The sequence below is a fragment of the Necator americanus genome, chromosome I (assembly GCF_031761385.1).
Source record: "Necator americanus strain Aroian chromosome I, whole genome shotgun sequence".
In the NCBI taxonomy this organism is placed as follows: domain Eukaryota; kingdom Metazoa; phylum Nematoda; class Chromadorea; order Rhabditida; family Ancylostomatidae; genus Necator; species Necator americanus.
Genome location: NC_087371.1, coordinates 27,153,463 through 27,180,767, shown reverse-complemented (window position 1 = coordinate 27,180,767; position 27,305 = coordinate 27,153,463). Strand labels below are relative to the sequence as shown.

Below are 27,305 nucleotides of genomic sequence, written 5' to 3'. Positions count from 1 at the left end.
CAGGAACTCGGTGACCAACCTAAACCAGAACGGACATGTCCGTCAGGGTCCTTGAGCTCACCCCTGGCGGGGATTCATCGTTTTTCCAAATGCATTTTGTGCAATTGGCAATATATGAGCCGTAAATGAATGTAACATTTCCGTTCTACAAACTGCTGGTGGAAAAAAAAAAACTTTTTCTCTAGAAATGTTGTCCTGTACCGCATGGCCCTGCTTAAATCCAGGTGATAGGAAGGGCTTAAAACACAGTTCATTGCTGAAAGTGTTCTAGGAGTTAGCTGTAGGCTACGTAACTCTGTGAAAAATCAAATACTGCTGCTCAAAAACGTGAAATTTTTGTTAGCTTTCAAAGTAATGAGGTCCTGTAGCACATTGTACAGGGAGCGACTTGGAGACGAAGTGCTTTTGAAATGGCTATTTGTCGGACAGGAGGAGCGTGCTGCCATGTTATAATCCATTCCTCGGCTTATAGTAGTTCACCTTCAGTTGCTATCATGGAGCCGTGGACATTACATAGGGCAACGCGTATCCGCCGTATCCGTATGGTTGTTTCGTTAGAATTGGCGAGTTGGTAACGGCGGTTCGGTGTGAGGTCCCTCGGAGATTCAATTTCAGTCGAGATGACTCTTTTCCCACACATAACACGATCTTACGTTGGGTTGAAGACATCACCTCACGAATCTGAGGTGGTACGGATTTCAGGTGGAGTATTCGTATACGGGATAGTAGATTATGGGAAGGGGGTGATTCCGTCCATTTCTTCCTAATTGCCGTAAAAAAATTCCTGGAAGATGCAGCGCAACGCTGGCGCGCTCAAATCGAACTCGCTGTAGAAAATAGCGCGCCGGAACGCTCGATGACGTTTCTTCCGGGCTGTTTTTACGGCAATTAGGAAGAAATGGACGGAATCACCCTTCTCTCCATAATCTACGATCTCGTATACGAATACTCCACCTGAAATCCCTACCACCCCAGATTCGTGGGGTGATGCCTTCAGAACAAGTGGCTCAGTAGTGATAGTGATCAAAATGCTATAATCTTACCTGTGTTGTTTCGTCAAAATATTTTGTTTAAAACGACATCAAAGATTTTGTTATCGCTTTAAGAAACTTGATTCCCGCATTGCACCCAGTGGTTACACACATTCGAAATGAGTCAACAGAAGAACATAAAAATAAATATAAGAAAAAATAAAAGCGAACAGGTATCATGCAGTTGGGAATGCAAAAAGTTCTCTTCACAACGCTTGACGCAGCGCGCTGGATAAACTGAAGTTTCTGATTTTAAGATTTGAAGTAGGTGTTTCGCGTTTTAGCAGTGACTTGGTCAATTGCTTTCCGAACCTAGACCTGGAAGGACGTCAATATCGGGAATCTCATTGCCTACAAGTTCAGATCGGCATTTCTGATTCATGTGCCGGAGTAGTGCAATATTCTTAGCAATGACGCTTTCTTTAGAGTATCCTCTCGTAAATTTATTAACGCAGCTGGACTACAGTCATCCAAATTGGGGCAAAATAAAATGGTTAAGAATTGTACATACGCGAATTAACTGTGTAGTACCAGAAGAATAAAGGGAATTTGTTGCGATCATTCAGATTTCCTTTCATCCTGTTAATTTTCCTCCAAGAGTGGGTGTAGCGCAGCCAATTAGGCGTTCCGCTGACAGCACGATCGATCGGAAGTTCGAATCCGCCTTAGTGCTCAAGGTTCTGTCCGGGGTCGATAAATTGGTACCAGACTTCTTTGGGGGAGGGGAGGTTAAAAACCCAGACTTGACACATCGGCTAGCCACCACAAATCACTGTAGAGGCCAGTTACACGTTCGTAAATCTCAAACGATTCTGAATTGAACTGAACGTGCGGGCGCATCCCAAACGGGTTGATTAACGCCAGACACTTTATCCTTTATCTTTTAGTTTTCGTCCCGCAACAGTAGCTCCTAGTTTTTGTTCTTTTTTTTGTGATTTTTTAAAGTAAAAACTGCTTTTCCCTGTGCTTGTTAATTTGGTTGCAATTTTGAGGAACAAAAGGTTTCTAACAACAAAATCCTCAGAGATAGCAGTTAGTGGAGCTTCTTTGACTTCGTTAAACGCTTTCGTTAAACGCAATCAAGCATCTGAGTATAGCTACGCCTGTTTGGGAAACTTGCCCTATAGAGCAGTGCAAACTTCCCAAATATCCAAAAAGGCGCCGTCGTCGAGCGCACTGCCAGGGCCCGTAGGTCGAATGCCTAGAAGTAACATGGAATCTTTGGCAAAAAAAGTTCGTTTCATAATTCTGAAGTACCGATCACTGTCGAGTGAACTCCAACAATCCGTTGTGTCTAGATTGCTACGATATCTCCATACGCGGTTTGGTGCATTGCAGTAAATACGCGTCAGAGGACATCTCATCATCATCATCGAAAACTACAGCAATTACCGGGGTGATAGAGGTTAGAAGTAGGAGACTGCGCTACAGCTGTGAGGAATGACTACAGCAGGCGGAGGAATTCGGCTCAGCATCGTCAAGCGGTGCCTTTGTACGATTAGGAGATCACAGAGGACGCGAATTCTGGATCGTAGGTGCTCATGCACTTACGGAATCCGCTGAAGGCTATCACAAGGGCGCTTTTTATGATGAATTTAGGAAGTTGATATCCAAGATACTAAGGGAGCAAGCGGTTATCGTCGTAATCGATGCAAACGCAAAGATGAGTCTCAAAGAACAATGCTATGTACTTGGGAAATGGTATCATACCGCCGAGAAAATGTACTATAACGAAAGTTTGCTAGCAGACGAACCTCATTATTGCGTGCACGTTTAGGAGGAATGAACGACGCCATCAACACAACTGGACTCAATGACAATTCCTTTAACACCTGAAGAGCAACGGAAGCGTAAGATTACAACCCCTAAGTTTCAGCTCGATTACATTCTCCTTTCTTTAACATCCGAAAAGATAGACCTGTATGAGACGTCACATTCCATTCCAACCACCACACACTTGTTCTCAGCTTGAAGGTTCCATAAATGAAGACGTGGCAGGTCTGAAGGTCGAAGAATACAGAATGTAATTCCGCCGACCGGTGTCGATAAATATTGGAATACTGACCAAGAAGAAGACGCCGATTCTCCCACTAACTGTATTCAGAACGTTGCAAAGAAGACGCTTACGGTTCTGGTACCGAGGAAAAAGTTCGCTTCTGCATCTGTGGAGACGAGATCGACACAAAATTCTGTTTGTATCGCTTTCCGTTTGGACGTCCCTCGGTTTACCTCGAATACCCCGACAACGTAGCAGTATTCGCTTCAAGCAGCGCGAAGCTACAACATATCGTCGACCCTGTATCCGAATCAGCTGCAGCCTACAGTTTACGACTCCGCCCTGATAAATGATATAAGAAGATGTGGGTGTCCACGAGGCGCTTAGGTGGAATCAGGCTGAACGAACGGAGTTGAACAGTTGAACTCGTTGACTAACCTTGTTATTTGGGCTGCATGCTGAAAAACGAAGGCAGTTATGAGAGAAATATTCGGCAAAGACCAGCTCTGCACTGAATTCCGAACTGCATTGCAATTTTGTCCATTATGATCCACGGTTCGGAGACTTGGGGATCGTCAAAGATGATGGAGAAGCTCGACTGCAAGGAAAGGGAGATCTTTATAGAAAAACATCAACATCTCAGACGGATGCTTAGCTGCTTTTGACCAATGATGTACCACAACGAAGAACTTTACTCAGAAGTGGATAAGGTGTAGAGAGGAATGACGCGAGGAAAACATGAACATCTTTGCTGGCATCTAAAGAAATAGCAGAAAACCGTCTTCTCTTTTTTTCGTCACATTATAAGGAGTCCATCGGATCGCCTGGTCCAAATTCCCCTAAAGATTCAGACCTAAACTAGAGAAGGCCACCTGGACGTACAAGAACGTTCTGGGAGAAAGAGATGAAGGACGAACTGAAGAAACTTGGCGTCGACAGGCAGTTCAGGCGTGACGTAAATTTTTGCAGAATATGGAGCAGAGACGGACGGACAGATTCTGTACGACGTCTAGCAGAAGATCGAAGAGGATGGGCTCGGACATGTTTAAGGATGACACACCTCCGGCAAATATGCGGATCAGCTGCGTTAGACCACATCAGCGCCGTTTAGGTTAAGGCAGTCAAGTAATTCAACGTGATTATAAAATTTACGCATCTGAACTATACTTTTTCTGGATATACGTTTTTATAATGGAAGAGTTTAAGTTTAATGTCTCTGTCAATTCATCATTAGTGAATTTCTTAGCTTGGAAATATTCATTAACATAGAATCTAAATCATTTCAAATGCTGGAAAAATATCATACACATAAACACGTTTGGTAATATGATCTTAAATAACACCGGGAAAAAGTACTGAGTTGGTACTGAAACAGGACAAAAACAACAAAGACAAACTGAGGTAACAAAATCATAACATTTTGCACGTGCCAATCATTGAGAAAGAACCACCGGCACATGTCGAGGTGGATGCACCCATCACCGCATACCCAGCATCACATCGCAGTGTGGCAATTGTTCCAGAAGGGTACGGTGGTGCATTATATGTGTAAGAAACATTTCCATAAGGTGGCTCCAAAACTCCGAAATAGCAAGGAAGCGATGAGTTGCCATGCGGCATCAGTGTCACACCAAACGTTCCTAGAAAAGGAACGTTGGTGCGAAAGTGCGAACAGAAGCTGTAGGGACGCGAAAGCAAATCAGCCATGCTGGTGAGAGGAGGCGTGAGAGGAGGATTCGAAAGAGGTTACTCACCGTTACCACTGGATGATGAACAGGTGCCGAGCGTGGACCATACGCCATTGTTGCAGCTTGCGGTTGCAGAACCGATCACTGTCTGTCCAAATGGACACGTCATGGTTGCGGTTGCTCCTGATATGAAAGAAATTGACTTATAGATTGTCCAGCTTTCTTGGAATAAACCTTACCATTGTTCCATGGTCCAAAGAGTCCTCCTGATGAATAGCTAAGAGTAGCTCCGATTGGTGCTATGGGCGCCATAGTGCATTGATTGCCCGAGTTGATCCCTGTTGTAGAACAAGTACCAATGGGTGGGACCCATTGACCGTTCAGACAAGTGGAAAGAGCGGATCCTGAAAAGTGAGCATCCTCTGCTTCATTTTCTGACAATAATTCATTCAGTATCACTCAGAATGATTACAGCCACGTCGTCACACAGGTATTCTAAGCCCTTGGGTTGAGATTTCAAAAAATAAGCTGAGCAATCGAAATTAAGCATATGCGTTCAGAAACACCAATTAAATCCGACGGTGCTATTTCTCTTCTCAAATTGCCGGGATAATTTTGGTAAGAACAAAAAAAAAAAAAGATTCCCATCATTGCAGCATGAGGCGGTTCGAGCATGACCGAGCATATTCGAATTTCATTCAACCATCTTCAAGGCACCTTTGATTCTGCTTATTGATTGACGAAGAAACGCAGTGAGGCATTTTTTGATTACCTCATGGATAACTTTGCTGGGATACCAGTGCTTCAATCTACTTCATTCGTTCCATTCTCATGAACCAATTTAACATTAATTATAGTAATAACGAGGACAGTGTTTTCAGCATTAATTAATTTATTTATTGAAAACACCTGCAGGAGTCCCATGAAAGAGAAACAAAATGGACAGAGCTTACTAGAATTTTGCCCAACTTTTACACAACAGGACCGGCCCTTCAAAGCCGGTGGGGTGATAATAAGGGATGATGGGTTGGCAGGTCATTCTCCTGGTACAGAAGGTGAGAATTCTTCACGCGAGATCCTTTTTCCAGACTCAGAACGCTAGGTGGATAAGCAGGGTTTGGGTGACCAACTTAACCTCGAACGGAGAAATCTGTCAGGGACGCTGGGCGAACGGGTGGGGGATCTCAAGTGCAATGGCTCACCAACTTTGCTATCCTTGAACGGCTTTCCACCAATAGAAGAAAATTAGGACCAATTGTAGGGACGAATTTGAAAAGGAGCATATCAAGCATTCCAATTAGTGTCATAATACATAACAGAAAAAGAGGAACTAAAACTGTGGGCTAAAAACACAAACACACAATTGGGCGTTATCTATTGAAGGATGGCTCCTCTTTTGGTTTGTTCGAAAGTTCGTCATTTCAGCGAATATTTATTTTTAAAGTTTTTTACGGCAATTAGGAAAAAAATGGACGGAATCACCTTCCTCTCCATAGGCTTCAAAAGAGTAAATTTGATGCTATGCAAGATTCACCACAGACTAAAAAAAATTCTAGATTCACTAGATTTCAGTGGAAGCTGCTATAATTATGCAATAAGATCAAGATAAAAATTATTGAATCGATGTTCGCAACACATAATCTGTTCCGACCCGTTCAGCAGGGCTGACGCAACGCTTGTGTAGCGAAGGGCGCCTACGCAGAGGACGAAAGAAGGGGTGAACGGGAGCAACTGCGACTACATTTCTTCAGCAACAGAAGGGAACCTCGTTTTATTTTGTTTGGCATTTTTGCGCTTTTTTAACGTCCGTTTTGTATCCTTGAACCCACCGAGAGGAACACCATTGGTGCAAATCAAAGTGGCTGTAGTTCCAGAAGGATGGGCGGTGGAGAACGAGCCATCACTGTAGTCTACCGTACCACCAATTTGCTGGACTGAGGGACATGTGAGACCTGGAATTAAGTTACCTAGGTACTTCCGAAAATATGGAAAAGTAAGATTCCTGCCTGATCCTCCAATTCCTGTGCCGTTACAAGTTCCGAGAGTGTTGGGCAGCCATTGACCGTTCGTACATGTAGCTATGCTTGTTCCTTGAAATTAGGAATATCAGGCTTTGATTTTAGGATTATTTTGGTTACTATACTCTAAAAACTTCATGATTTCTTTCTTTCGTAACATTAAGCAAAACAGGGGGAAGGGAAGCTACATATTAGGCGTACTGTCTACGTTGTCGATGTTTCTACCCAAATCCAAACAGGATTTTTATCTCTCTAGTGTTGGCAGGTTAATGCGAGGCTTGTCGGGAGGGCAAGGATTGACAACTATTGACTCGAAACATATAAAGGATAAAGTATCTGGCATGAATCAATCCGCTTAGGGTACATCAACGTGTTCACTTCAATTTAAAATCGTTTCAAGTTCACGAACGCATGTCTAGCCTACACCGTGATTTGCGGAGGCGAGCCGATGTGTTAAAGGCATCACTCCACGGACTGGCGGTACAGCTTTCCAGTCGAGGGGAGAGTGGGGAGGGGGTGATTCCTCCCTTCTCTTCCTAAGCTAAAAAAATGGAAGATACGTCTTCAGGCGTTCTGGCGCACTATTTTCTACAGGGAGGTCGACTGGAGCGCGCCAGCCTTGTGTGGCGCCGAATTTTACGGCAATTAGGAAGAAATGGACGGAATCACCCCTCTCTCCATAGTCTCCCATCCCGTATACGAATACTCCACCTGAAATCTGCGTCACCTCAGATTCGTGGGGTGATGCCTTTAAGTCAGTGTTTTCATCCTGGCAGACAATTCTAGTACCAATTTATCGACTCCTTAAGTCAAACACGCCGAGCGCAGTACTAGATAATTAAGAGCTTCCAAGATGTTCATTCATTATTTTTGGGATAACCATGGAGATAACTCTCTCCAGAAGTCCATAGAAAAATATTTCGAGAAAGTTTCAGAGTATAGCAACCTAAGCACTTCACTCAGGAACAAATGTTCCTTTTCTTTGCAATAGCAACTAACCTACCTGTTATCGGGGTACCATTCATACATCTGGCTGTGACAGTTGTACCGGAAGGAAAAGGAGGTAAAATTGCAAAATTTGAATAAGATAAAGTTGCGCCAAACGGGGTCAGCGGTGCGATTTGGCAAGAAGTTCCACTTCCGCCAATTCCTGTGGATCCGGTGCATGTTCCAAGTGTAGGAGGTGTCCAAGCTCCATTAGAGCACAATACGCTCGATGTACCTTTAACATTTTACACATCTAATATAACATTAACAGCTTCCTCAAAATGACTCGGACATACGGGCGCAAAAACTTTTAAACCCACCTTGCACGCTACCCATTGAACATGTTAGTGTAGCGATGGTGCCCTGTGTAGCAGGACTCCCGGGTAATCCACTTGACATGGTAATCGTTCCTCCAGGAGGTGGCGTAAGAGTAGGACATTGACCATTATTCCCGACAACTCCGCCCCCAATAATACTGGACGAACATGTTCCAAGCGTTGACGGATACCATTGGCCGTTCGTACATGTGGCCATTGTTGAACCTACAAAGAAATTTGAGTAAAAATGCTAGTTGTTCGCTACGATCAGGAGAAGACGAACCGGATGGAGTACCACTTGGACACGTCATTGTTACTGTAGTTCCCGAATTAAAGGGACCAAATAAGCTTCCATTGGAGTAGGACAGAGTTGCACCGAAAGGTGTGGCCATCGCACTGCATGTCAATCCTGAAATACTGAACACTGATGTCATACTTCTTTATCAGCAGAACAGCAGGAATTTTTGGACAGGAAATCATTTACTACAACATGATGAGATATTATAATAAGTAGACATGTAGAATATCTTTTTTCAAATCTGTATACTTCTGAAAACAATAGAAGTTTCTTAGGATTGAAATTTCTCACAATATTTCTAGATTACTAAAACTCGAAGATTAATTGACGGCTTTGGTCTACCGACAACCTATTCTGCAGGGACAGATTCGGCGGCACCAGATTGGCAGTGGGTTTCCTAACGGCCGTCTCGAGAAAAATAGAATTTCCTTTGAACAGAATGGAGAAGCAGCGCCGTCGTTCAAAATAAGAGAAGGATAAAGTCTCTGGCGTATCAATTCACGTGGGATGCGCCGACGCCAGTTTGACTGCAATTCGTAATTGTTGAGGTTTTTGAACGCATGTTGTCCTATACAATGATTTCCGGGGCCAGCCGATGCGGCAACTCAGTGTTTTTATCCTTGCAGACAGGTCTGGTATCACGAGCTTGAAGGGATGAAAGCACTAAAGCGGCATCGAACCATCGACCGTGCGGCCACAGCGGACCTCTTACCGACTGCGCTACATCCGCCTTGTCGCTCAAAATATGTTGTGTTAAAGGCATTACCCCACGAATCTGAGGTGCTACAGATTTCGGGTGGAGTATTCGTATACGGGATAGTAGATTATGGAGAGAGGGGTGATCCCGTCCATTTCTCCCTTATTGCCGTAAAAAAGAGGCCGGAAAATACGGCTTCCAGCGTTTTTGCGCTATTTTGTACAACGAGTCCGATTGGAGCGCGCCAGTTGTGTGCACGCGCCGCATCTTCCGGACCGTTTTTTACGGCAATCAGGAAGAAATGGACGGAATCACCCCCTCTCCATAATCTACTATCTCGTATAACAATACTCCACCTGAAATCCGTACTACCTCAGATTCGTGGGGTGATGGCTTTAATGCCAGTTGAGTCGTTCGATTTTGAGAATTTGTCAATGAAAATTAGCGCAGTTGGTGCCGAATATCTTCAGACCACGATCGCGACATCTCTCCCAAAACGCGTGTCTGCCTAGCATTCACCGCTCTTCCCTCTATTCCGCCTCAATCACAACCGAATATCGGTGACCTGGTTCGACTGATCAGATGTGATGGTCAGTCGAGATGGAATTTCAGCTGCATACACTCCGCGCCGACTTTTTGCACGTTATGCATTATGTGTAATGTAATTTTACCATTATTACCAGGCTTCATAACTCCTTCCTATTGGATTTGCTCGTATTCAAGATTGGTACTGATCTTTCTTTCTTATAAGCTAATTATTCTGAGTTATCGCCTTCGTTACGAGCCTGAAGAATTAAAGTCATTAGTGACTTATCCTTTCAAGCGTCCCAACGTACGGAAAGTATTCAAACGGTGTGCAGCACTCAAAGAACAGACTAAAATTTCATAACACTTTCCTCCCTGAACCAGAACTAAAATAGGTGGAATTGGGTCCACTCTTCTCGGTGACTTTTGCACTGAATTCGAAGACGTTGTGAGGAAAATCGCGAGAAGTGTTAGAAATGAGGTTGTAGATTGCGGGATCTTGGGTTGTTCCCCGTCTCTCCTTGATAGTCGTAAAAAACGCTGTTTTTCACGAAAATTCCAGTTGCAACGCGCCACCTTTGCGCACGCGGCGCATCCAAGTGCGAGCTGTCGAAGATCAATGGTGCCTTCTCACCACTCTGTTCAAGTGAAACCAATCAATAGGGTGCTCATTGGACGGGAACATATACATAGAGGGAAATTCTTACGCGTCTCATGGAAACAAAAGCAGTTCCCACGACGTTCTTACGACGATTAGGGAGAGATGAGCGGAACCACCGTAATCTACAACCTCATCTATGGTTTTTTTCTGTGGATTCCTTCACCATGTCAGTTTTATGGTCCGCTGCCTTTATTTGAAATATGTGTATCCTTGCAGTTATGGCTGAACATCGGAAAAAACTACTGAGAAAAATCCTGAAAATTATAATCCATACAGCGCTTGAGTGAGTTCAGTTTTGTGATTCAGTGAGTTGAATATTTCAAATAGCGGCGACGCGACAATTCGAATAACTTGAAAATTGAACGAATTGAGAGAAAACGATAACGAGGAGCGAATGAAGCTGGCAGACGCTTGACGCGCCATGAACTCGACAAGTTCACTTGGGCATTTGGATCGGGCGTAGTTGCAAAAGTTGCGTAGATAATAAAACTACCTCCAGATCCTCCAGGGAATGATGTTGAGGAGCACGTTCCAAGTGTTGGAGTCCATTGACCATTGGTGCATGTTGACATCGTAGAACCTTTGAATCATACATTCTTCAGATATACTGGCAAATTCTATTATTTCCATGAAGATATAAAATGAAACGTAGTGGAATTGAAAAATTGAGAAAATGTTGATTTTGTAGGATTCAAAAAATAGTCCCATATTCGGTTGGTTAGTTCAATAACTTGTAGTGTGTTTTTAGTACTTTATTAGCTTAATTCCTCTTCTCCCCAAAATTTCTTTTGTTTTCGGATTTTGCTTTGATTAGGTTTTCCATCCTTTTCAGGATACAGTTTCCTTTTTTTCATAGACTACAGTCTATAGAACAGTGACTCCACTGATTTCAGATGGATGTGTGAGGAGCTTATTAGATTTTCTAAGATGTGTTGATGGGAAGGAATTCGTTGCGAACCTGAAGGAGTCGATCCGGCTGAGCACTGAAGAGTAACTGTGGTGCCAGTAGGGTACGGAGGTGCAGCAGCGGAAAAGATGAGTGTACCACTAATAGGAGTGAGCAGCCCGCTACACGTGAGGCCTGAAGAACCTCCTGAAACACCACAATATGTCACAAAGCATTCGTAATGGATTGGCCCATAAGCCCTGGCGCTCTTTTTTTTAAAGGCATCACCCCACGAATCTGAGGTGTTACGGATTTTGGTTGGAGTATTCGTATACGGGATAGTAGATTATGGAGAGGGGGTGATTCTGTCCATTTCTTCCTAATTGCTGTAAGAAACGGTCCGGAAGATGCGGCGCGTGCACAAGGCTGACGCGCTCCAATCGAACTCGTCGTATAAAATAGCGCGCCGGGACTCTTGAAGCCGTATTTTCCGTGCCGTTTTTTACGGCAATTAGGAAGAAATGGACGGAATCACCCTTCTCTCCACAATCTACGATCTCGTAGACGAACACTTCACCTAAAATCCGTACCACCTCAGATTCGTGGAGTGATGCCTTCAAATGAGAATTTTGCATGAGAAAATAAAATGTTTTGGGGATGCGGTTTATGTTTTTCGAAGAGAATAATGCTCTCTACAAAAAAGTATGTTTATTTTAATCATGCTGATATATTTTCTCTTCTTTTCGGGTCATTAAAATGGAGAATAAAGTAGGAAAAATTAGAGCATTTTCGACATCTCTTTTTTGCGATTAATCGAGGTGCCAGAACTGCAGAAACTAGTCGAAATTTATGAACTACGGCGAAATTGTAGTGAATAATGACATAGAATTGAAGGCTTGGCTGTGCGATTTCTTCGAGTGGAAACCAGAGGATTTCAACCAAGGAATTGAACAACTTGTTGAACTTTGCGAAGAAGTTCAAAAAAAAAAAAAACAACAACGGAGAATACCTTATTAAATACAATTCGTTGTTGGATAACTCGTTATTCGTTTCTAGTTTATTTTTTTTCTGTAAACTTGAACTTTGGAAGAAAAACCGAGACTTATGGCCCAATCCAACAAGATTACATTACGACAACCTGTTCCGAATGAACACGTGCCCAGCGTTGGCGGAGACCATTGGCCGTTCGTACAAGAGCTGGATGAAGCTCCTACAAAAATACTTATAATTTTCATTGTGGAATTAAAATATTGCTTTCGCCGGTTTCATTTACCCTGCGGAAATCCACTGGTACATTGAAGTGTGGCCACGGTTCCAGAGTTGAACGGACCCATGATGCTTCCAGTGGAATATGTGATAGAGCCACCAATTGGTGGGAATAAAGCTGTACAAGTCTGTCCTGAGGTGGTAGTGCCTATAAATATTAATTTGAATTTGATCATATCGCATGAAAACACACACTTGAACATTTTATTTTAATTTATTTTATCAATTTAATATTTTCCACAGTTTTATATTATTAGAAATTTTGTACAATATTTTGTTGATGTTGTATGTTCATATGGTGTTCACATGTGCCCTTCTATCTAAAATTCTGGAATGCAAATTTTGGTCCTACAAATCTAGGCAAGTGGGTTTTGTCCATTTTTTACACACGTAATAAGGTATTCAGTTAAAGGCAGCATACCACGAATCTGGCGTGGTGAGAGAATCCGCAAGAAAAGCTAGAGTTAGGGTTGTAGATTGGTGGATCAGGAGTGGTTTCGCTTATTTCTCCTTGATCATCGCAAGAAAAGGCGTGGGAACAGCTCCGATCCCTACGAGTTACGTCCTCCGTGTGTACACGGTCTCACTTGAATAGGCAGTCGAGAAGAACTCACTGGCTTTCGACCGCTGCGCAGCTGGATGCGGCGCGTGTACTCGTGTGTAATCGTCGTAAAAAATAAAGTCTTTCACACCGTTTTTTTTTGCAACGATTAGGTAGATTAGGGAGACATAGGCGGAACCATCCTTGATCCAGAAACCTACAACCCATCTCTAGCTTTTCCAACGGTTTCACTCACTACGTCAGATTCATAGCATCCTGCTTTTAATATCTTGAGTTTTTTACAATATCAAAAACCACATGATCCGTTCCATTCTTTTCAAGTGACTGATCTTTTCCTCGAAAGTTAAGCTGTAAATAACTACACTTAAATGTATATAAATACAAATAAATAGTTAAGTAAATAAATATCTGTATGCGTCAGTACATAACTGCATTCGTTGTCAAATGGATTTATCCGGTGAAAGCGTTACCGCGTATGTCGGAACGGAAGCTGTTTTCCTGCTCAACGCTCACTTCTTCCTTCAATCCTCCAGTCGCGCTCATTCATTTCGCGTCGACTGCATTTTCACATAAAATTTCGAAAAGTCAAACACATACCCGGAAAAAGGCCACCAGAGGAGATGCACATTCCAAGAGTTGGTATCCAGGAACCACTCTGACAGGTTGCTGTCGTCGAACCAGATGGACTAAAGCCTGGATTGCATGCCAATGTGGCAATAGTTCCAGATGGTTTATCTGGCTGGAAATATTGTATTTATCGCAGACAGTGTCATGACAACACCCCTTTCAAGATAGCTGTCACTATCTTAGCACGCGAATCAGACGTTCTAGCGCGAAAAACATTGGAAGCATTTTATATCACGGCCAAAAGTCCTATCATGAATCGTAAAGAAGAATGCATCGCTGTGACCAACGAGCTGGCGCCATATAAGGACCTTTGCGGGTTTTGACCTACGGGGTCAGAGGCGGGGGCATCGTTACTAGTTAATACTAGCGGCGCAACTCTAACAACTGGTGGTCCGCTAACATCACGATTTCGTGGCTATCAAGGTGAGCGCTGGTCTGCTTTTCTGACGTTGCTTTTAAATAATCTGTTTGCTAAATCATATCTTGTGGGATGACGAGGCGTTTGAGAGAGTAGATTACACGTGTCTTTGATTTTTCCAGGGTCTGAAGAAGGCGACGACGCCGAAACGTTAGCCAGAATAAAAATCAATAACAATCTTGGTTCAGCTTGAGAAAGTAGTACACAATCGAACAACGAATAACTTGTTTCTGGACTAGTTCCTGCCGGAAAATAAGAGATAAGTAGTAATAGATAGATAAAAGGAAATTCATTCAATAATAGCTTTCTGACTTCGAGTAATCCCAAATGACCAATAGCTAAATTTTCAAGGGAAGGGTTTTGGCGTTTGGCGGCGGCGTAACAAATAAAATATTGTCAGAACGTATCAACTAAAGGGTATTAAGCTGCGATTTCAAAGATAGCCATAATTTTAAAAATATTTGAAGGATGGACTTTAGCTGTGAATTTAAAGACAGCACACCACAAAAAATCGCGGTGTTGGAAACTCTCCTCCTCGAATATTTGAGGTTGCGCCACGAGAATGAGCGCCATCACGCTCAATTCCCCCTGATAATCCAGGAAGACGGCATGGGAACTGGCGTTGTCGCACCGCACCGGATCCCACTACGATGCAACGTGTCATGTCTGGGAGAGTAGGGGGCACACCACCTCTACCAGCGAGCGGTAGAGGCATAGTTAACAGCCCTCGCTCGCAAAAAACGTGTCGCGTACATCTAATTCTGCACACGTGGGACGTTGTTAGGTGCCTCGTCGGGAAGATTCGGCACGGTCGTTTTCTTAACGAATAGCGGGAGGAGTGTGATCGTTCTCATACTCGTGAACAACGCTGCTAACTTCATCTATTCGTGGACAGACCCCAACACTATCGATTTCCTGATATCTTGCCTTTGAATTTGTGAGAGTTAAATTAGAGGAGGTTCTAGGAGAAGCAAGGTCAACAATTAAATGGCGATACTCACATCAAAGGCGTTCCCTTGAGAATAGGTGACCATTCCATTAATAACAACTGGGTTGGAACATTCCAGAATACTATTTGTTCCCAATCCACCTAATCCTGAAGATAGTAGATAGATAATAGTATCACTTCTGTATTTGTCCAAATGACGTTTGATCTCACCTTGTATGCAGTAACCAAGTACTGCTGGAATCCATGCCCCATTAGAACAAGTGCTTGTAGACGATCCAGAGACGGTGTAACCAAGGTTGCACGATAAACTTGCGGTCGTACCGGAGGGATAGGAACCGACTAAAGTGAGGACAGTCATAAGAAAGGAAGTAAAAATGTTGATATATCTGCGAAGATGCTGAAGAAAAACGTACAAGTCCCAGGTGGATTGTATGTGACAGTGCCTGACAGGGGAGTTGCTAAAGCTGGGCATGTTCCAACGGAATTTCCAGGATTCACTCCTTAAAAGATCCAAATCATTATCTGAGAAGACTAGGTTCTGTTTACGATCAAGTTTCAACATAAGTACAAGCGATAAAAGTTTTTTTCGAATGAATTTTCCTTTTGTATCAATGTATTACAATTACACGAATTCTTATGTAGTGTTGCTAGTAGTATGACATTTTTTTCAACAGTGAATATAGGAATAGCTCTAATTAAGTCACTTAGTTCAATTCTTCAAATATTAATAATTAAGTTTATTAATTATGCACTATTCTCCCTCTCGCTTCTCCCAGAACTAACTCTTAGAAAAGGAGGAGGGGTAATAATGCACGGATAATAGCACGACTCATTCTCTGTCACCACGTTTGGATTTGAAAAGAGATTTCATGATATGAAGTAGCGATGTTCAGGATAGGCCCAGTCGCATCAGGATAGGCCCATTCGTAGTGATTAACATTTGAATTCGTGGCAGAATTACCCTTATATTAGATGTACTGTGTGAAATTAAACGAAAAGAAATAGGAACTCCTTGTTTTGACAAAATCCATTAAACCGGGGGAAATTCGTCGTAAACAATCATCACAAACACTTTGCAAATTTGCTGCATAGAAGTCTCGTGAACTCAGAAGGCAATGTAACAGCAGTGACTGATCCGGCGAATCCACCGCCTTTTCGCCTCAGTACGAAGATACAGAGAAAGAGAGGCGGAGACAGAGAAACAAACAGACAGATCAGGTTTTAAACAGAGGAAGTTCTTAGCTGAAGTAGAAATGTTCACATCGCTCGTATCGCACTGAGTGATAGAGGCACAAATGCATGAAGATACGTGTTGGATTTCAATTAGGAAGGAGGTTGCATCGGAAAAGTAAGACTAGCCATAATTGGAAAACACTAGGGTTTTTTTCTTTTTTTCTAGGCTGAGTAAACCTTGGTTTAATGGAGAGTTTCCTTGCACTAGAGAATAGTAGAAAATGGAGTTGGAAGGAAAAGATTTAAAGAAAGAAGTAAATAGATTAAAGGCAGCATACCACGAATCTGGGGTGGTACGGATTTCAGGTGGAGTAGCCGTATACGGGGTCGTAGATTATGGAGACCGGGGTGGTTCCGCTCATCTCTCCCTGAATCACTGCAAGCAGCCGGCCCTGGATGCTGCTTTGTACGATGCCTTCCATTGCAGCGCGCCACTCTTGCACGCATAGCGTCCCTTACTGCCTATTGGGGCAGTCCGAATTGATTTTCGACGAATCGCAGGGCGGAGGCGGCGCAAGGGGTGGAGCGTTGCAATAGATGGCGTCATACAAAACAGCATTCTGGAGGCGGCTGTTTGCAGTGATGCAGGGAGAGATGAGCGGAACTACCCCCGTCTCCATAATCCACGACCCCGTATACGGATGCTCCACCTGAAATCCGCACCACCTCTGATTCGTGGTATGCTGCCTTTAAGGAAAGTCAGGTCACACAACCAATGTCAAGGGAGCGAAGGTCAATGTTCCGTAGAATTAAAACATCGGGACTGAATAAGGAATCTAACCGAACGAAACGATAGAGTTTCTGTTTTATATCAGCGATTTCTGTAGGTGATCACTTTACGATCAATTGCCAGCAACTGATTGCAAATTCCAACGATAATACTTTGTATTTGTAGGAGTTTTATATTTCCAATCGATTCAAGCCAAAAATTACCCTATTGTAATATTTTCAAAGAACGGCTACAAAATTGAAATTTTTTTGACAAATTAAGTTAAAAAATAGTATCTTAAGGTAATTTAAAACGTAGAGGTATGCAACAAGCAGTGTTTTCCTACGCGAAAATAGAGAGAGTTGCAAAAAGATTTGGCAGATTTCACTACAACAAGTGTTCCAGAGAAAAATTAAGAAAATTCCGTGTGAAAAGATCATACTTGGAAAAAATTCGAATTGAAATTTGAAAAGGTCGGAAATAACACATTCACATGCTTCTGCTTCTTGATAATAAGTAATGCTCTAATAGGTCTGGAATATTTCCAGTACAGTTTTCTGGACTTTTATGCCGGGATAAGGCAAAAAAGTGCCATATGTTGATTTGTAATTTCCTCTTCAAAGATGTTTCTTTCTTCGATTTTCCACCAATGTATGGTTTGAGAAGTTTTGGTCCTTTTCAGTCTCACACTCACCGTAATATGCTTCAATGACTGCAGAGTATCGAAGTATAGTTGGGTCAAAACGACATGAAGCACGGACCGTTGCGCAAGCGGCCGCGCTCGGAAGCGGAGCCGAGGTGGGACCATGTCGAACTACAGAGGTGTGTAGCGGTAGCGTTGATCCTTACACGACCCAACCGCTACGCTCCACCGCTCCGCTTTGAGCGCAGCCGCTTGCACAAGTGTCCGTGTTTCATGTCGTTTTGACCCGACTATAAAAAGATGTGTATGATTTATACAGGAGTACAAGAAGAGGAAAACCAGGAATTGTTGATTAACTAATACCCTCACCTATGATAGAGTTGTTTATCCCACCTCCAAGTGGTGAAATTGTGCAAGTTCCTGAAAAAGGTGTTTTTTCAAGGATTTGCGACGTTTTTGGATTTTCAGTCTGTGGTCACCCACCCAGGGTTGGAGTCCAAACACCGTTTTGACATAAAGCCGACATTGGGCCCTGGGAAGAGTAACCCATATTACACATAACAAACACAGAAGTTCCTGACGAGTACGGTACGCTAGGATCTGCTTGGATATACGCAGTTGTACCGAATGGAACGGTAACGGCAGAGCAACCGAAACTCGTAGAAGAGAGCTGAAAAGAAATGTTTAAGAGTGAATTGAAAAGTGGGATGATTCAAAAGAATAGGAGAAGAAACGACGTCACAGTTGTGAGGACAAATAGAAAAGAGGTACAAAGAGTGTAGATTACGAAGAAAAACTATGTTAGTTTGTGTAGATCACATTCATATACCAACCTGACGTTTTTTTCTGGAACTCTGGAAAAAAGAAAATTTTTCTCACATCTAAATAATTTATGCGTAACGAAATCAAAGTAGCACAAAAAGTATGGGGAAACAAGTAATCCAACGTACACGTGTGTGTGGTAAACATTTGTGAATGTAAAGCATTCAGGAGCAAGGTCCCGAGCCTCCGTAGGCTAGACCTAACCCCCTCCCCCCACCAAGTTTTGGACAGTGCTTGAGTGTTCCAAAGAGTCAAAAAACGGTTGCCCTAGATCTAGGATTTAAGGTATTGATTTGTGATATGTATGTAATGTAAAAAAAAAAAAACTACTTTAGCTTAAACAAATCCTAGGATCGTTCTGGAAGTGGCAAAAATATCTTATAGCTACAAAAACAGTAGTTTATAAAGTAGGGAAGGTGGCGCACTTGTTTGCATTCTCCGAACGCCTCCGGTGACCAGCCGTCTTCTGTACACACTAACGATGAGGTGCCAGAAATTGTACGACCAAAATCACAAGAAAGTTTCGCTGTTGTAGACGGCGAATAAGGAGCAATAGAGCTGTAGGTTACCTGGAATCGTTGGTTTTTTTTACAGGATATCCAGGATCACAAGACTCCTCAAGTCCCCTTCTCCCACATTAAAATAATCTGCACAGAAATAAGTTCTGAAAACTTGCCCTTCCGCCAAGAGGACTCTTCAATGATGGACATTTGGGATGCAACGGTGATTCGCAGGTTGCTATCTTCCTTATCCATCTCCCACCTTCGCAAATACTGTCAACTGATCCGAAAGGTTCGTAGCCAAGATTGCACAGCACGGTAGCACGAGTACCCTGCGCGAAGCGACCTCAAAATTAACAAAATTACATCTACACCTCTCCTAGGACATAATAAATCATACAAATTTGCACATTTTCCTTAAAAATGTACATTCTACTACTTTCTATGGAAAAACTTAGAAAATGGAGTCTTCTTTTTTTAATGATTAAAAAAATCCGAGTTGAATTGTGGATGTAGCTGCATGGAATTACGGTATGGGAAAACTGAATGGGATTTGAGTATGAACTATGCCATTCTCTTCTAGATGAGCAAATATTTTGAATTACTATGTATTTTTTTCCACCTTTTCTTTTTTTGGGGCGGGTGTGGCGCAGTCGGTTAGAGGTCCGTTGTAGCCACATGGTCGAGGGTTCGAATCCGCCCTAGTGCTCACCAAGCCTTTCATCCCTCCGGGGTCGATAAATTGGTACCAGACTTGTCTGGGAGGATAAAAACACTGACTTGACCATCGGCTGGCCACCGCAAGTCATTGGAGAGACCAACACGCGTTCCAAAACCTCAACGATAACGAATTCCAGTAAAACGCGTCGGCGCATCCCAAGTGGATTGATACGCCAGTGAGTTTTTTTCTTTTTTTTTCAGATTATTTTGTGCCAAAATATCCTTTTACGAATTGAAACCTGTCCGCACATATTTAGTTGTCTGTGGAAATTTTCACAAAACCCAGTGAGTTTCAGTTGACTGTCGTGTAGTTCCGAAAGAGAGAATTTAGATGTAACGATTAAGAAATGCCTAAATTCGAGGAAGAATTAGCAACTATGGAGAAACTGGGCAACATTTCAATACTAAGAACACCAGAAGTTGGCAAAATACATATAATAAACGTTACATTCGTGTTAGTGTTACTTGGAAAAATAATGAATGATCCGAATATCTCTGGCACTTCTTTTACAAAATTGCATAAATAAGAAATCGTTAAATTATTGTACTTTTTGCTTCAGAGAGCAGCTGCAACGACCCTAAATGCCGTAGAAAACGGCCCAGAAAATACTGCTTCGAGCGTTCTGGAGCACTATTTTCCACAACGGGTTCGATTGGAGCGCACCAGCCCTGTGCGGCGCCGCATCTTCCGGGCCGTTTCTCACGGCAATTAGGAAGAAATGAACGGAATCACCCCCTCTCCTTTGTCTACGATCCCGTATACGAATACTCCACCTGAAATCCGCACCAGCCCAGAGTCGTGGACTGATGCCTTTTAGCCTTGCTCCTAGGTCCAACATCGATGTCCAATCGCGCGGAGGCCGACCTCGGCTGTTCGAAACGGGGTATGGCATATATAGTATATAGTATGGAGGAACTGGCAGACTCCCTATGGCTGGAAAGGTGTGCTCGCGAGTGATATCGCGTCAGTGGCGCGCATTTGACAACCCAGCACAATTCAAGTCAAAATTTACCAAATCGGCAAGGCAAGGTGATGAAAATACTGTCCGCAGCAACAGGCGGCTTAAAAATGGACATAATATTCTATATAAACTAACACAAGTTACCGACAATTGGCTATATCGGTGGTAAAGAGTCTGAAACCCTAACGCTTCTCCAGTTAGACTTCTCCCTTACGGGTAGTGAAAATCGTAATGCTACAGTAAGTACTGGAAAGTCGCCGTCACGAGCGGAAGGTTTTTCTTATTTCGTTGATCCAGATTTCCCGCATACATCGCACAGACATCTAACCTGGACCTGTCACCACCTGCTCGCGTCGTTTTCAGGGCCGATGTCATTTATCCGTTTACTAGCACGTTTTGCCAGTCAGCAAACATATTTACGTGAAGATGTCACCTACACGCGATATAAAATATAAACATTACGAATCGGTAAGGAACAACCGACCTGTGGTACTTTTGTCATGTGCTAGATGATATGATAGATTGGAGCTGCTGCTAGGTGAATAGTCAAAAAACGAAGATAAAGCTGGGTATTCCCTATTGGAAATTTCTCTCCATATTATCTTCTGGGACCCAAAAAATCGATCTTCGGTCTATGAACTGTAAAATTTTCCTCTTGAAATTATGATCGCGGTTCAAGGTTTTCTCTTGTTCCACGGTTTGTAGTAGATGCCGAGGAATTTTCTTCTTCACTTTAAAGCTGCATCCTGAGCCTTAGCTACTAGTGGAGAGAGCTGAGGATCGCCATTTTCTGCGAACGTCGCCTTGCACTCTGCCTTCAAGATGAAAACCACTACAACAAACAAAAAAAAACAAGAACAAAACACATGAAAAACATGAAAAGCACTAAAGTGCTACTACATTACGTTACCAGCAGTTAAAGCAGCTGAGCAGGTAAAGGTCCCACAGCCTTTCAACCGTTTTTTAGGTTAGCTTAGCTTAGGCTTATTTTGCCTTAGGCGAGCCGGCATCTCCGCAGATTGCATTTTTTCTGCCCGGTTTGGTTTTAACACAACCGTTTAGGGTGTGTTGAACCATAAACTAAACTTTCTGATAGAATTGTAACTGGATGCCCAAATTTTTCCCCAGCTGTAGTGGAAAGCATCTACACGGCTATAGAATGTGTTGTGCCTAGCGTCACGAGACAAATAAACCGCTACTGGAGAAGGTTTTCAACGGGAATACATACCTCCTACGGGAATTCCGCTGTATAGCAGTTGTCCATTCAAAACTGGACCTAAAGCCGCACATACGAGAGAAGCGGATGAGACTGCCGGGGCTGTACCGGAATTGACTCGCGTCACTAAATACTCTTTACTTCCTTGATTTATGGCGATCACTCTGGAGCACTCACCATTCTGCCGAACACAGTATCCAAGCCCACTTGCTGGATACCATCCGGACCTGACACATAGCACAGCACTTTGTCCACCGCCCATATATCCATCATCGCAAGCAAGTGTTGCGGTTGTTCCGATGGGATAGATAGTGGATTTCACAGTAGAATAGGTTATCTTAATGCAGGAAAAGAAATAAAAGTGGAGGTGATGTTAATGTGCATGGAATACTATTGTGTACTTTGCCATTTGCTATAGAATTGAGGTGAAGACAGCCGTTGCTATCGGGTAGGATTGGATGCACTACCGATCCACTGTCACTCCATCCATAGCAGAGAATCTTTCCCTCGCGTGTATATCCAGGAAACGAAGCGGTGGGATCGAGAGAGTATGCGTAGGCTGAAAGGAAATGGAAAATTATTTGCTCCACACAGCTGGACTACACTGAACTTAGAAGTTTTGAACATTTATTCAATAAAATTAGCTACTTACACAAATGTAGAGGAAAAATAACAATTAGGAACTGAGCGAAGATATTAAAGGCATCACCTCACGAATCTGAGGTGGTACGGATTTCAGATGGAGAATTCGTATACGATCGTAGATTAAGGAGAGGGGGTGATTCCGTCCATTTCTTCCCAATTGCCGTAAAAAAAAGGCCCGGAAGATACGGCTTCAAGCGCTCCGGCACGCATTTCCCACAACGAGTTCGACTGGAGCGCGCCAGTCTTGTGCACGCGCCGCTTCTTCGGGGCCGTTTTTTGCGGCAATTAGAAATAAATGGACGGAATCACTCCCCTTTTTATGATCTACTATGCCGTATACGAATACTCCACCTGAAATCCGTACCACCCCAGATTGGTGGGGTGATCTCTTTAAGGCAGCTGAAGGAAATGTAGGCAGAAATGTATTGTCGCTAGTAGAATCGCAAGCTTTTATGGATGATGGAATTAGAGGAAGAAGCGGTGAAGCAGTAGAAATGACAGCAAATGAAGGAATAATTATGATTAATTAATTATTATATTTTTTTCTTCTTGATTTGGTTCACTCTTAGAACTGTAGTGCCGGAAATATTCACTAGTAAGTCGTATAGGTCAGTTTGTAAGTGCTTTTTGTTTTTTCAGAAGTTATGCTAGTACTTTCTATCATTCCTAGTCTTCTAAGGAAAAATTTTTGCGATATTATTGCTAGAAAAATTGACAAAGTTTTCTGTGAGCATGAACATATACAGTTATTAAATCACTAACAAAAAAGTCCAAATAGCAGAGCTAAAAATATGGAAATCGGAAAATGTCCTAAAATAGATCGAGAAATAACCGCACCTACGCTGAAGAAACCGAGCCAAATTTATTATTCGTTACATTTATTTTATTTTAGTGTTATTTCCGCGCAGAATCAACTCAACAGATGGCGACAAAGAGATCGACGCATTCATTTGTCGGTAAAAATACTTTTTACAAATGTAGTAGAGTCAAAATGGGATTAATCTCGTTGCGGTTACGTAAACGGCTGCTCCCGAAACGGTGAAGCAAGCGGTTGGATCGAGTGTGGAACCATCGTAAAATGTAGTGGTGATTACTGCTGGTAAAGGTCCCACCTCGATCCTAACCGCTACGTTTCGCGGCACCACTTCGAGCACAGCCGCTTACGCAACTGCACCGAGCTTGATTTCCTTTTTACCCGACTATGATACGTATATGCTCCGGCTTTGTTGAATTGCGTTGAAGACAAAAAAAAATGCTATGAATATCTTTTCTATTATACTAATATAAAAGTAAGGGCGATTTTATGCCACATAAAAGATGAAACCGTGGAAGTTATCCGCCCGGTGTTTAGATTCCCTGAATCCTACACTGCTTAAAGGTAAGCTGTGGCAAAGAGTAAGGCATCACAGCATATAATCAAAAAGAAACAAAGTGAAAGGAAATGAGTTTTTTTAAAGCGCATCATTCAGAAATAGCGAGATTTGACTTAATTTCTTCGCAATTTCACATCAGCATTTCTTTGTCTTTTCTCTCGTTTTTTCTTGTTTTGTGGGAAGAAACTGTGAGGGACCCAAAGAGAGTCATTTCTTGGTGAGTACGGGGTTTAAGTACTAATGAACAAGAAAAAAGGAAAAAAGTCCATGGAACGGTCTATTTATGGATTCGAAGATGGATTGAGCAGTGGTATGTACTTTATTTTGAGTGATGTTAAAGGCATCACCCCACGAATAAAAGGTGGTGCAGATTTCAGGTGGAATATTCTTATAAGGGATTGTAGATTATGGAGAGGAGAATGATTCCGTCCATTTCTTCCTAATTGCCGTAAAAAACGGCCCGGAAGATGCGGCGACGCACAGGGCTGGCGCGCTCCAGTCGAACTCCTTGTAGAAAATAGTGCGCCAAAACGCCTGAAGCCGTATCTTCCGGGCCGTTTTTTTACGGCAATTAGGAAGAGATGGACAGAATAACCCCCTCTCCATAATCTACGATCCCGTATACGAAAACTCCACCTGAAATCCGTACCACCTCAGATTCGTGGAGTGATGCCTTTAATCCCAGAAGCAGCAAGCTTTTGTTTTGAATAAAAGTAATTTGATGACAATAATAGCTTAAATATGTTTTTGAATATTTCGAAATATCGATTGACTTTACGAATGTGAGTTTGTGCTCTTAGCATTTTTTTAAATGGAAAGTTGAGGGAACGTAAACAATTTTGCTCACGCAATCCCGAAATTTTTCTTGAATTGAAGAGGAATATCGACGAATAGTCATGAATTTAAGTGGACCTGATGAGATGAGGAGACACAAGACTTACTCATAGACGGTCCTGATCCGCGGGTGAACCGGAGTACTGGCAACTGTGCGCCACAATCACCAAATCGACGAGCACAATAAAATGAATCGTCCAGGTCTTTGAATCCGAAAGGGATGCCGAACACATTCTCTTGATGAGCAATAGCACCTAGGAAATAATTAAATCGAGCAGTTTAAAAACTAAATCTAAAAAAAAAATCCTAGAGACGACCTAAAGTCCAGAAATTTTGTGATCCCTCCTCCTTATATTCTTTATTCTGTCTTTTCACTATGTGCTTACTGTATTTACTTTACATTTATCCTTCCCACATCTTCTTGGCCCACCACTCAGCGCAATAAACATGCAAATAAATATCCTCAAAACATACCATCGCTTTCTCTTGAGTTAGTGCTCAGCTGAAGAGTGCACGGTCCAAGCGTACAACTACCAGGCGATCGTGCAAGAAGCACAACAATATCCTGTCGATCCTTTGACCCTCTGAGAAAATAATTTTGTAGTTTTAATGCTATGATTATTTTTAGCAACAATTTATGAGTTACTATTATAGAGAATAATGTACACCTTTGATAATCCTCATCGGTGAGATCTTCGTCCGATATCCGAAAGGAAGTGGATCCGTTACGCTCACGAGACCAAACTGTTACGGCGACTAAACTTCGTACTATTTTGTTATATTATCAAGCATACGGTACTATTATTTGTCTTTCTGTACATTTATACAATTTTGAAAAATTCAATACAGTTTTGTCGAAATAAAACGTTTTGAAACGACGGCGCCAAGCATCCTCGGTGAAACCTTGTATTCAGATGTCTGTACAGTATACGGAAAGTCCAAGATCTTATCGTGTAGGGATTTAATTTTTATTTCATTTTCCATTTCTTACGTATGATTGCCATCTTTCGCAGATTGTCATCTTTTGTCTTTCAGAGCCATATGAGGAAAATTCTTTTTATACTATTTCAGGAGCATCTCCTGATTCCAGGAAATATCCTCAAAGATTTTAGCTTGCAGAAATTGGATTTCTGACATTTTTTGCGTAACTGAGCATAGTTAGCCTTGTTCTAGTTAGGATTTTTGAATTTTACTCATAGAATACTCATACTCATCTCATAGGATCATAGAGACATCCTAAGAGAAGAATGAGGGATGAAACCAATACTAGAAAGGACGCTATTACGACTACGTGAGCCTATTCATGCATTATTATACAAAAAATAGTGAAAAAAAGGCGTAAAATGCAAATAGAAAAGGGCTCCTGGGAGTTCCACGCATACTGTAACGGGAGTTTTGCGCCGTAGAAATCGAATGATCGTTGGCGAGAACTGATCTTTGTCTCTTCGCATTTTAGTAGAGCACCAGAACAAATAGATGAATTCATAGACGAAGAGCAAGTCTCAGATAAAAATTCCAGTCAACTACGCTTGTTCACCCGTGTCATCATGAAGAAGTTGGAAATTAAATCAAGAAAACAAATTGGTAATATAAAAATATATGCCCTTTTTAGAAGTGCATTAAAAACCCTGCTCAGGTGCCAGTGATCGACCTGGTTCTCGTATAGTTCTGCGGAATCACTACGATAAGATGCCAACTTTCCGTTCTTAAGATATCTACAGTTCTCAGTGATTCCAGGCTATCTGCCAAAATCAGGCTCTTCTGCTGCACAAATGAAGCTGCTCCGCCCAAGTTTAGTCACGAACTGCTTCACTGCGCAACGTGCAATGCTCTTTTTTTCACATCGCAGCGCTGCAGCGCTTTTTTTCACAAGATAATTGTTGAGTGATTTGAATCGAATGTTTTTCACGTTCAATCATCTTTTTATCCTTTGTTTTTTCTACGCCAAAACTCCGTTTTTTGTTATCTACCATCAAATCCGAGATTTTTTCTTTTGCATGTTATTTTCCTACTGCAGAGAATCGTTGAGCCGATAAGTACACTGAGAAATTATCGGATCAGGTAGACTTTATAAAAAGTTTTATGTTATTTTTATTATTAAGCTTCATTTCTATAAAAAGGAAAAAGCAAAGAGAAAAAAGGATAGCAGCGATAATTCAAAAGAATTTTTTTGGACCAAAGCTCACTAGAGGAGGTAATTAGGAGGTTGCTGTTTGTAGAAATAAAAAAATGAAAACGACTGAGAATATGATTATTTATTGACGCAATACGTTTTTTTTTGAGCACTCGACGAATCAGTCTCGAGCCATGTCATGTCACATATTTTTTTTTTGAATTGTTCACTTCACTAGAACAGGACTCTTCGCTTGTCGATGAATTTGATATGTTTTATAAATGCGCTGAAATCTTTTAAAAAAAAACGTTTGAAATAAGAAAAGAATTTCTCAAGCCTTAGTATCACACTTTTAAGTCACAATTATATCACAAACACTTTGAAATGCTCCTAAAATGTTTGAAAATGTCTTAGATACAATGTTTGCTCACTCCAAAATGTTGTGAAAAAGTGAGTTATTGAACGAAAGTACTCAATGTGCACGTGAACGTCAAGCTCTATTACATACTCACCGAGTTGAGAAGGAGTTTTGCTTTCTACACATTCTGGTGATTGAGATCGAGTGACAACGAGAACGAGTGAAAGATGAACTATCAACGCTGAGATCAT

At 42.1% G+C, this 27,305-nt stretch overlaps 1 protein-coding gene across 2 annotated transcripts in view; it reads right to left on the bottom strand.

The window, feature by feature from the left end:
• Positions 1 to 27,305, bottom strand: part of RB195_006988 (uncharacterized protein) — a gene marked incomplete at both ends in the record, with an annotated part of 29,256 nt that extends 1,951 nt beyond the window's left edge. Inside the window, 29 exons of one of the 2 annotated variants that reach the window (XM_064180376.1) lie at positions 2,786 to 2,863; positions 3,466 to 3,538; positions 4,517 to 4,667; positions 4,782 to 4,898; positions 4,955 to 5,119; positions 6,545 to 6,667; positions 7,737 to 7,955; positions 8,041 to 8,262; positions 8,321 to 8,446; positions 10,712 to 10,798; positions 11,177 to 11,311; positions 12,243 to 12,314; positions 12,378 to 12,518; positions 13,530 to 13,671; positions 14,979 to 15,073; positions 15,137 to 15,265; positions 15,340 to 15,426; positions 17,881 to 17,931; positions 17,995 to 18,181; positions 18,759 to 18,902; positions 19,096 to 19,165; positions 21,248 to 21,347; positions 21,744 to 21,857; positions 21,909 to 22,068; positions 22,133 to 22,290; positions 24,691 to 24,837; positions 25,058 to 25,167; positions 25,252 to 25,339; positions 27,209 to 27,305. In XM_064180376.1, the coding sequence (XP_064037253.1) occupies positions 2,786 to 2,863; positions 3,466 to 3,538; positions 4,517 to 4,667; positions 4,782 to 4,898; positions 4,955 to 5,119; positions 6,545 to 6,667; positions 7,737 to 7,955; positions 8,041 to 8,262; positions 8,321 to 8,446; positions 10,712 to 10,798; positions 11,177 to 11,311; positions 12,243 to 12,314; positions 12,378 to 12,518; positions 13,530 to 13,671; positions 14,979 to 15,073; positions 15,137 to 15,265; positions 15,340 to 15,426; positions 17,881 to 17,931; positions 17,995 to 18,181; positions 18,759 to 18,902; positions 19,096 to 19,165; positions 21,248 to 21,347; positions 21,744 to 21,857; positions 21,909 to 22,068; positions 22,133 to 22,290; positions 24,691 to 24,837; positions 25,058 to 25,167; positions 25,252 to 25,339; positions 27,209 to 27,305 (3,588 nt within the window). Of the gene's footprint in view, positions 1 to 2,785; positions 2,864 to 3,465; positions 3,539 to 4,478; positions 4,668 to 4,781; positions 4,899 to 4,954; positions 5,120 to 6,544; positions 6,668 to 7,736; positions 7,956 to 8,040; positions 8,263 to 8,320; positions 8,447 to 10,711; positions 10,799 to 11,176; positions 11,312 to 12,200; positions 12,315 to 12,377; positions 12,519 to 13,529; positions 13,672 to 14,978; positions 15,074 to 15,136; positions 15,266 to 15,339; positions 15,427 to 17,880; positions 17,932 to 17,994; positions 18,182 to 18,758; positions 18,903 to 19,095; positions 19,180 to 21,247; positions 21,348 to 21,743; positions 21,858 to 21,908; positions 22,069 to 22,132; positions 22,291 to 24,690; positions 24,838 to 25,057; positions 25,168 to 25,251; positions 25,340 to 27,208 lie in introns of both variants that reach the window. The other variant, XM_064180377.1, reaches the window with a different exon arrangement.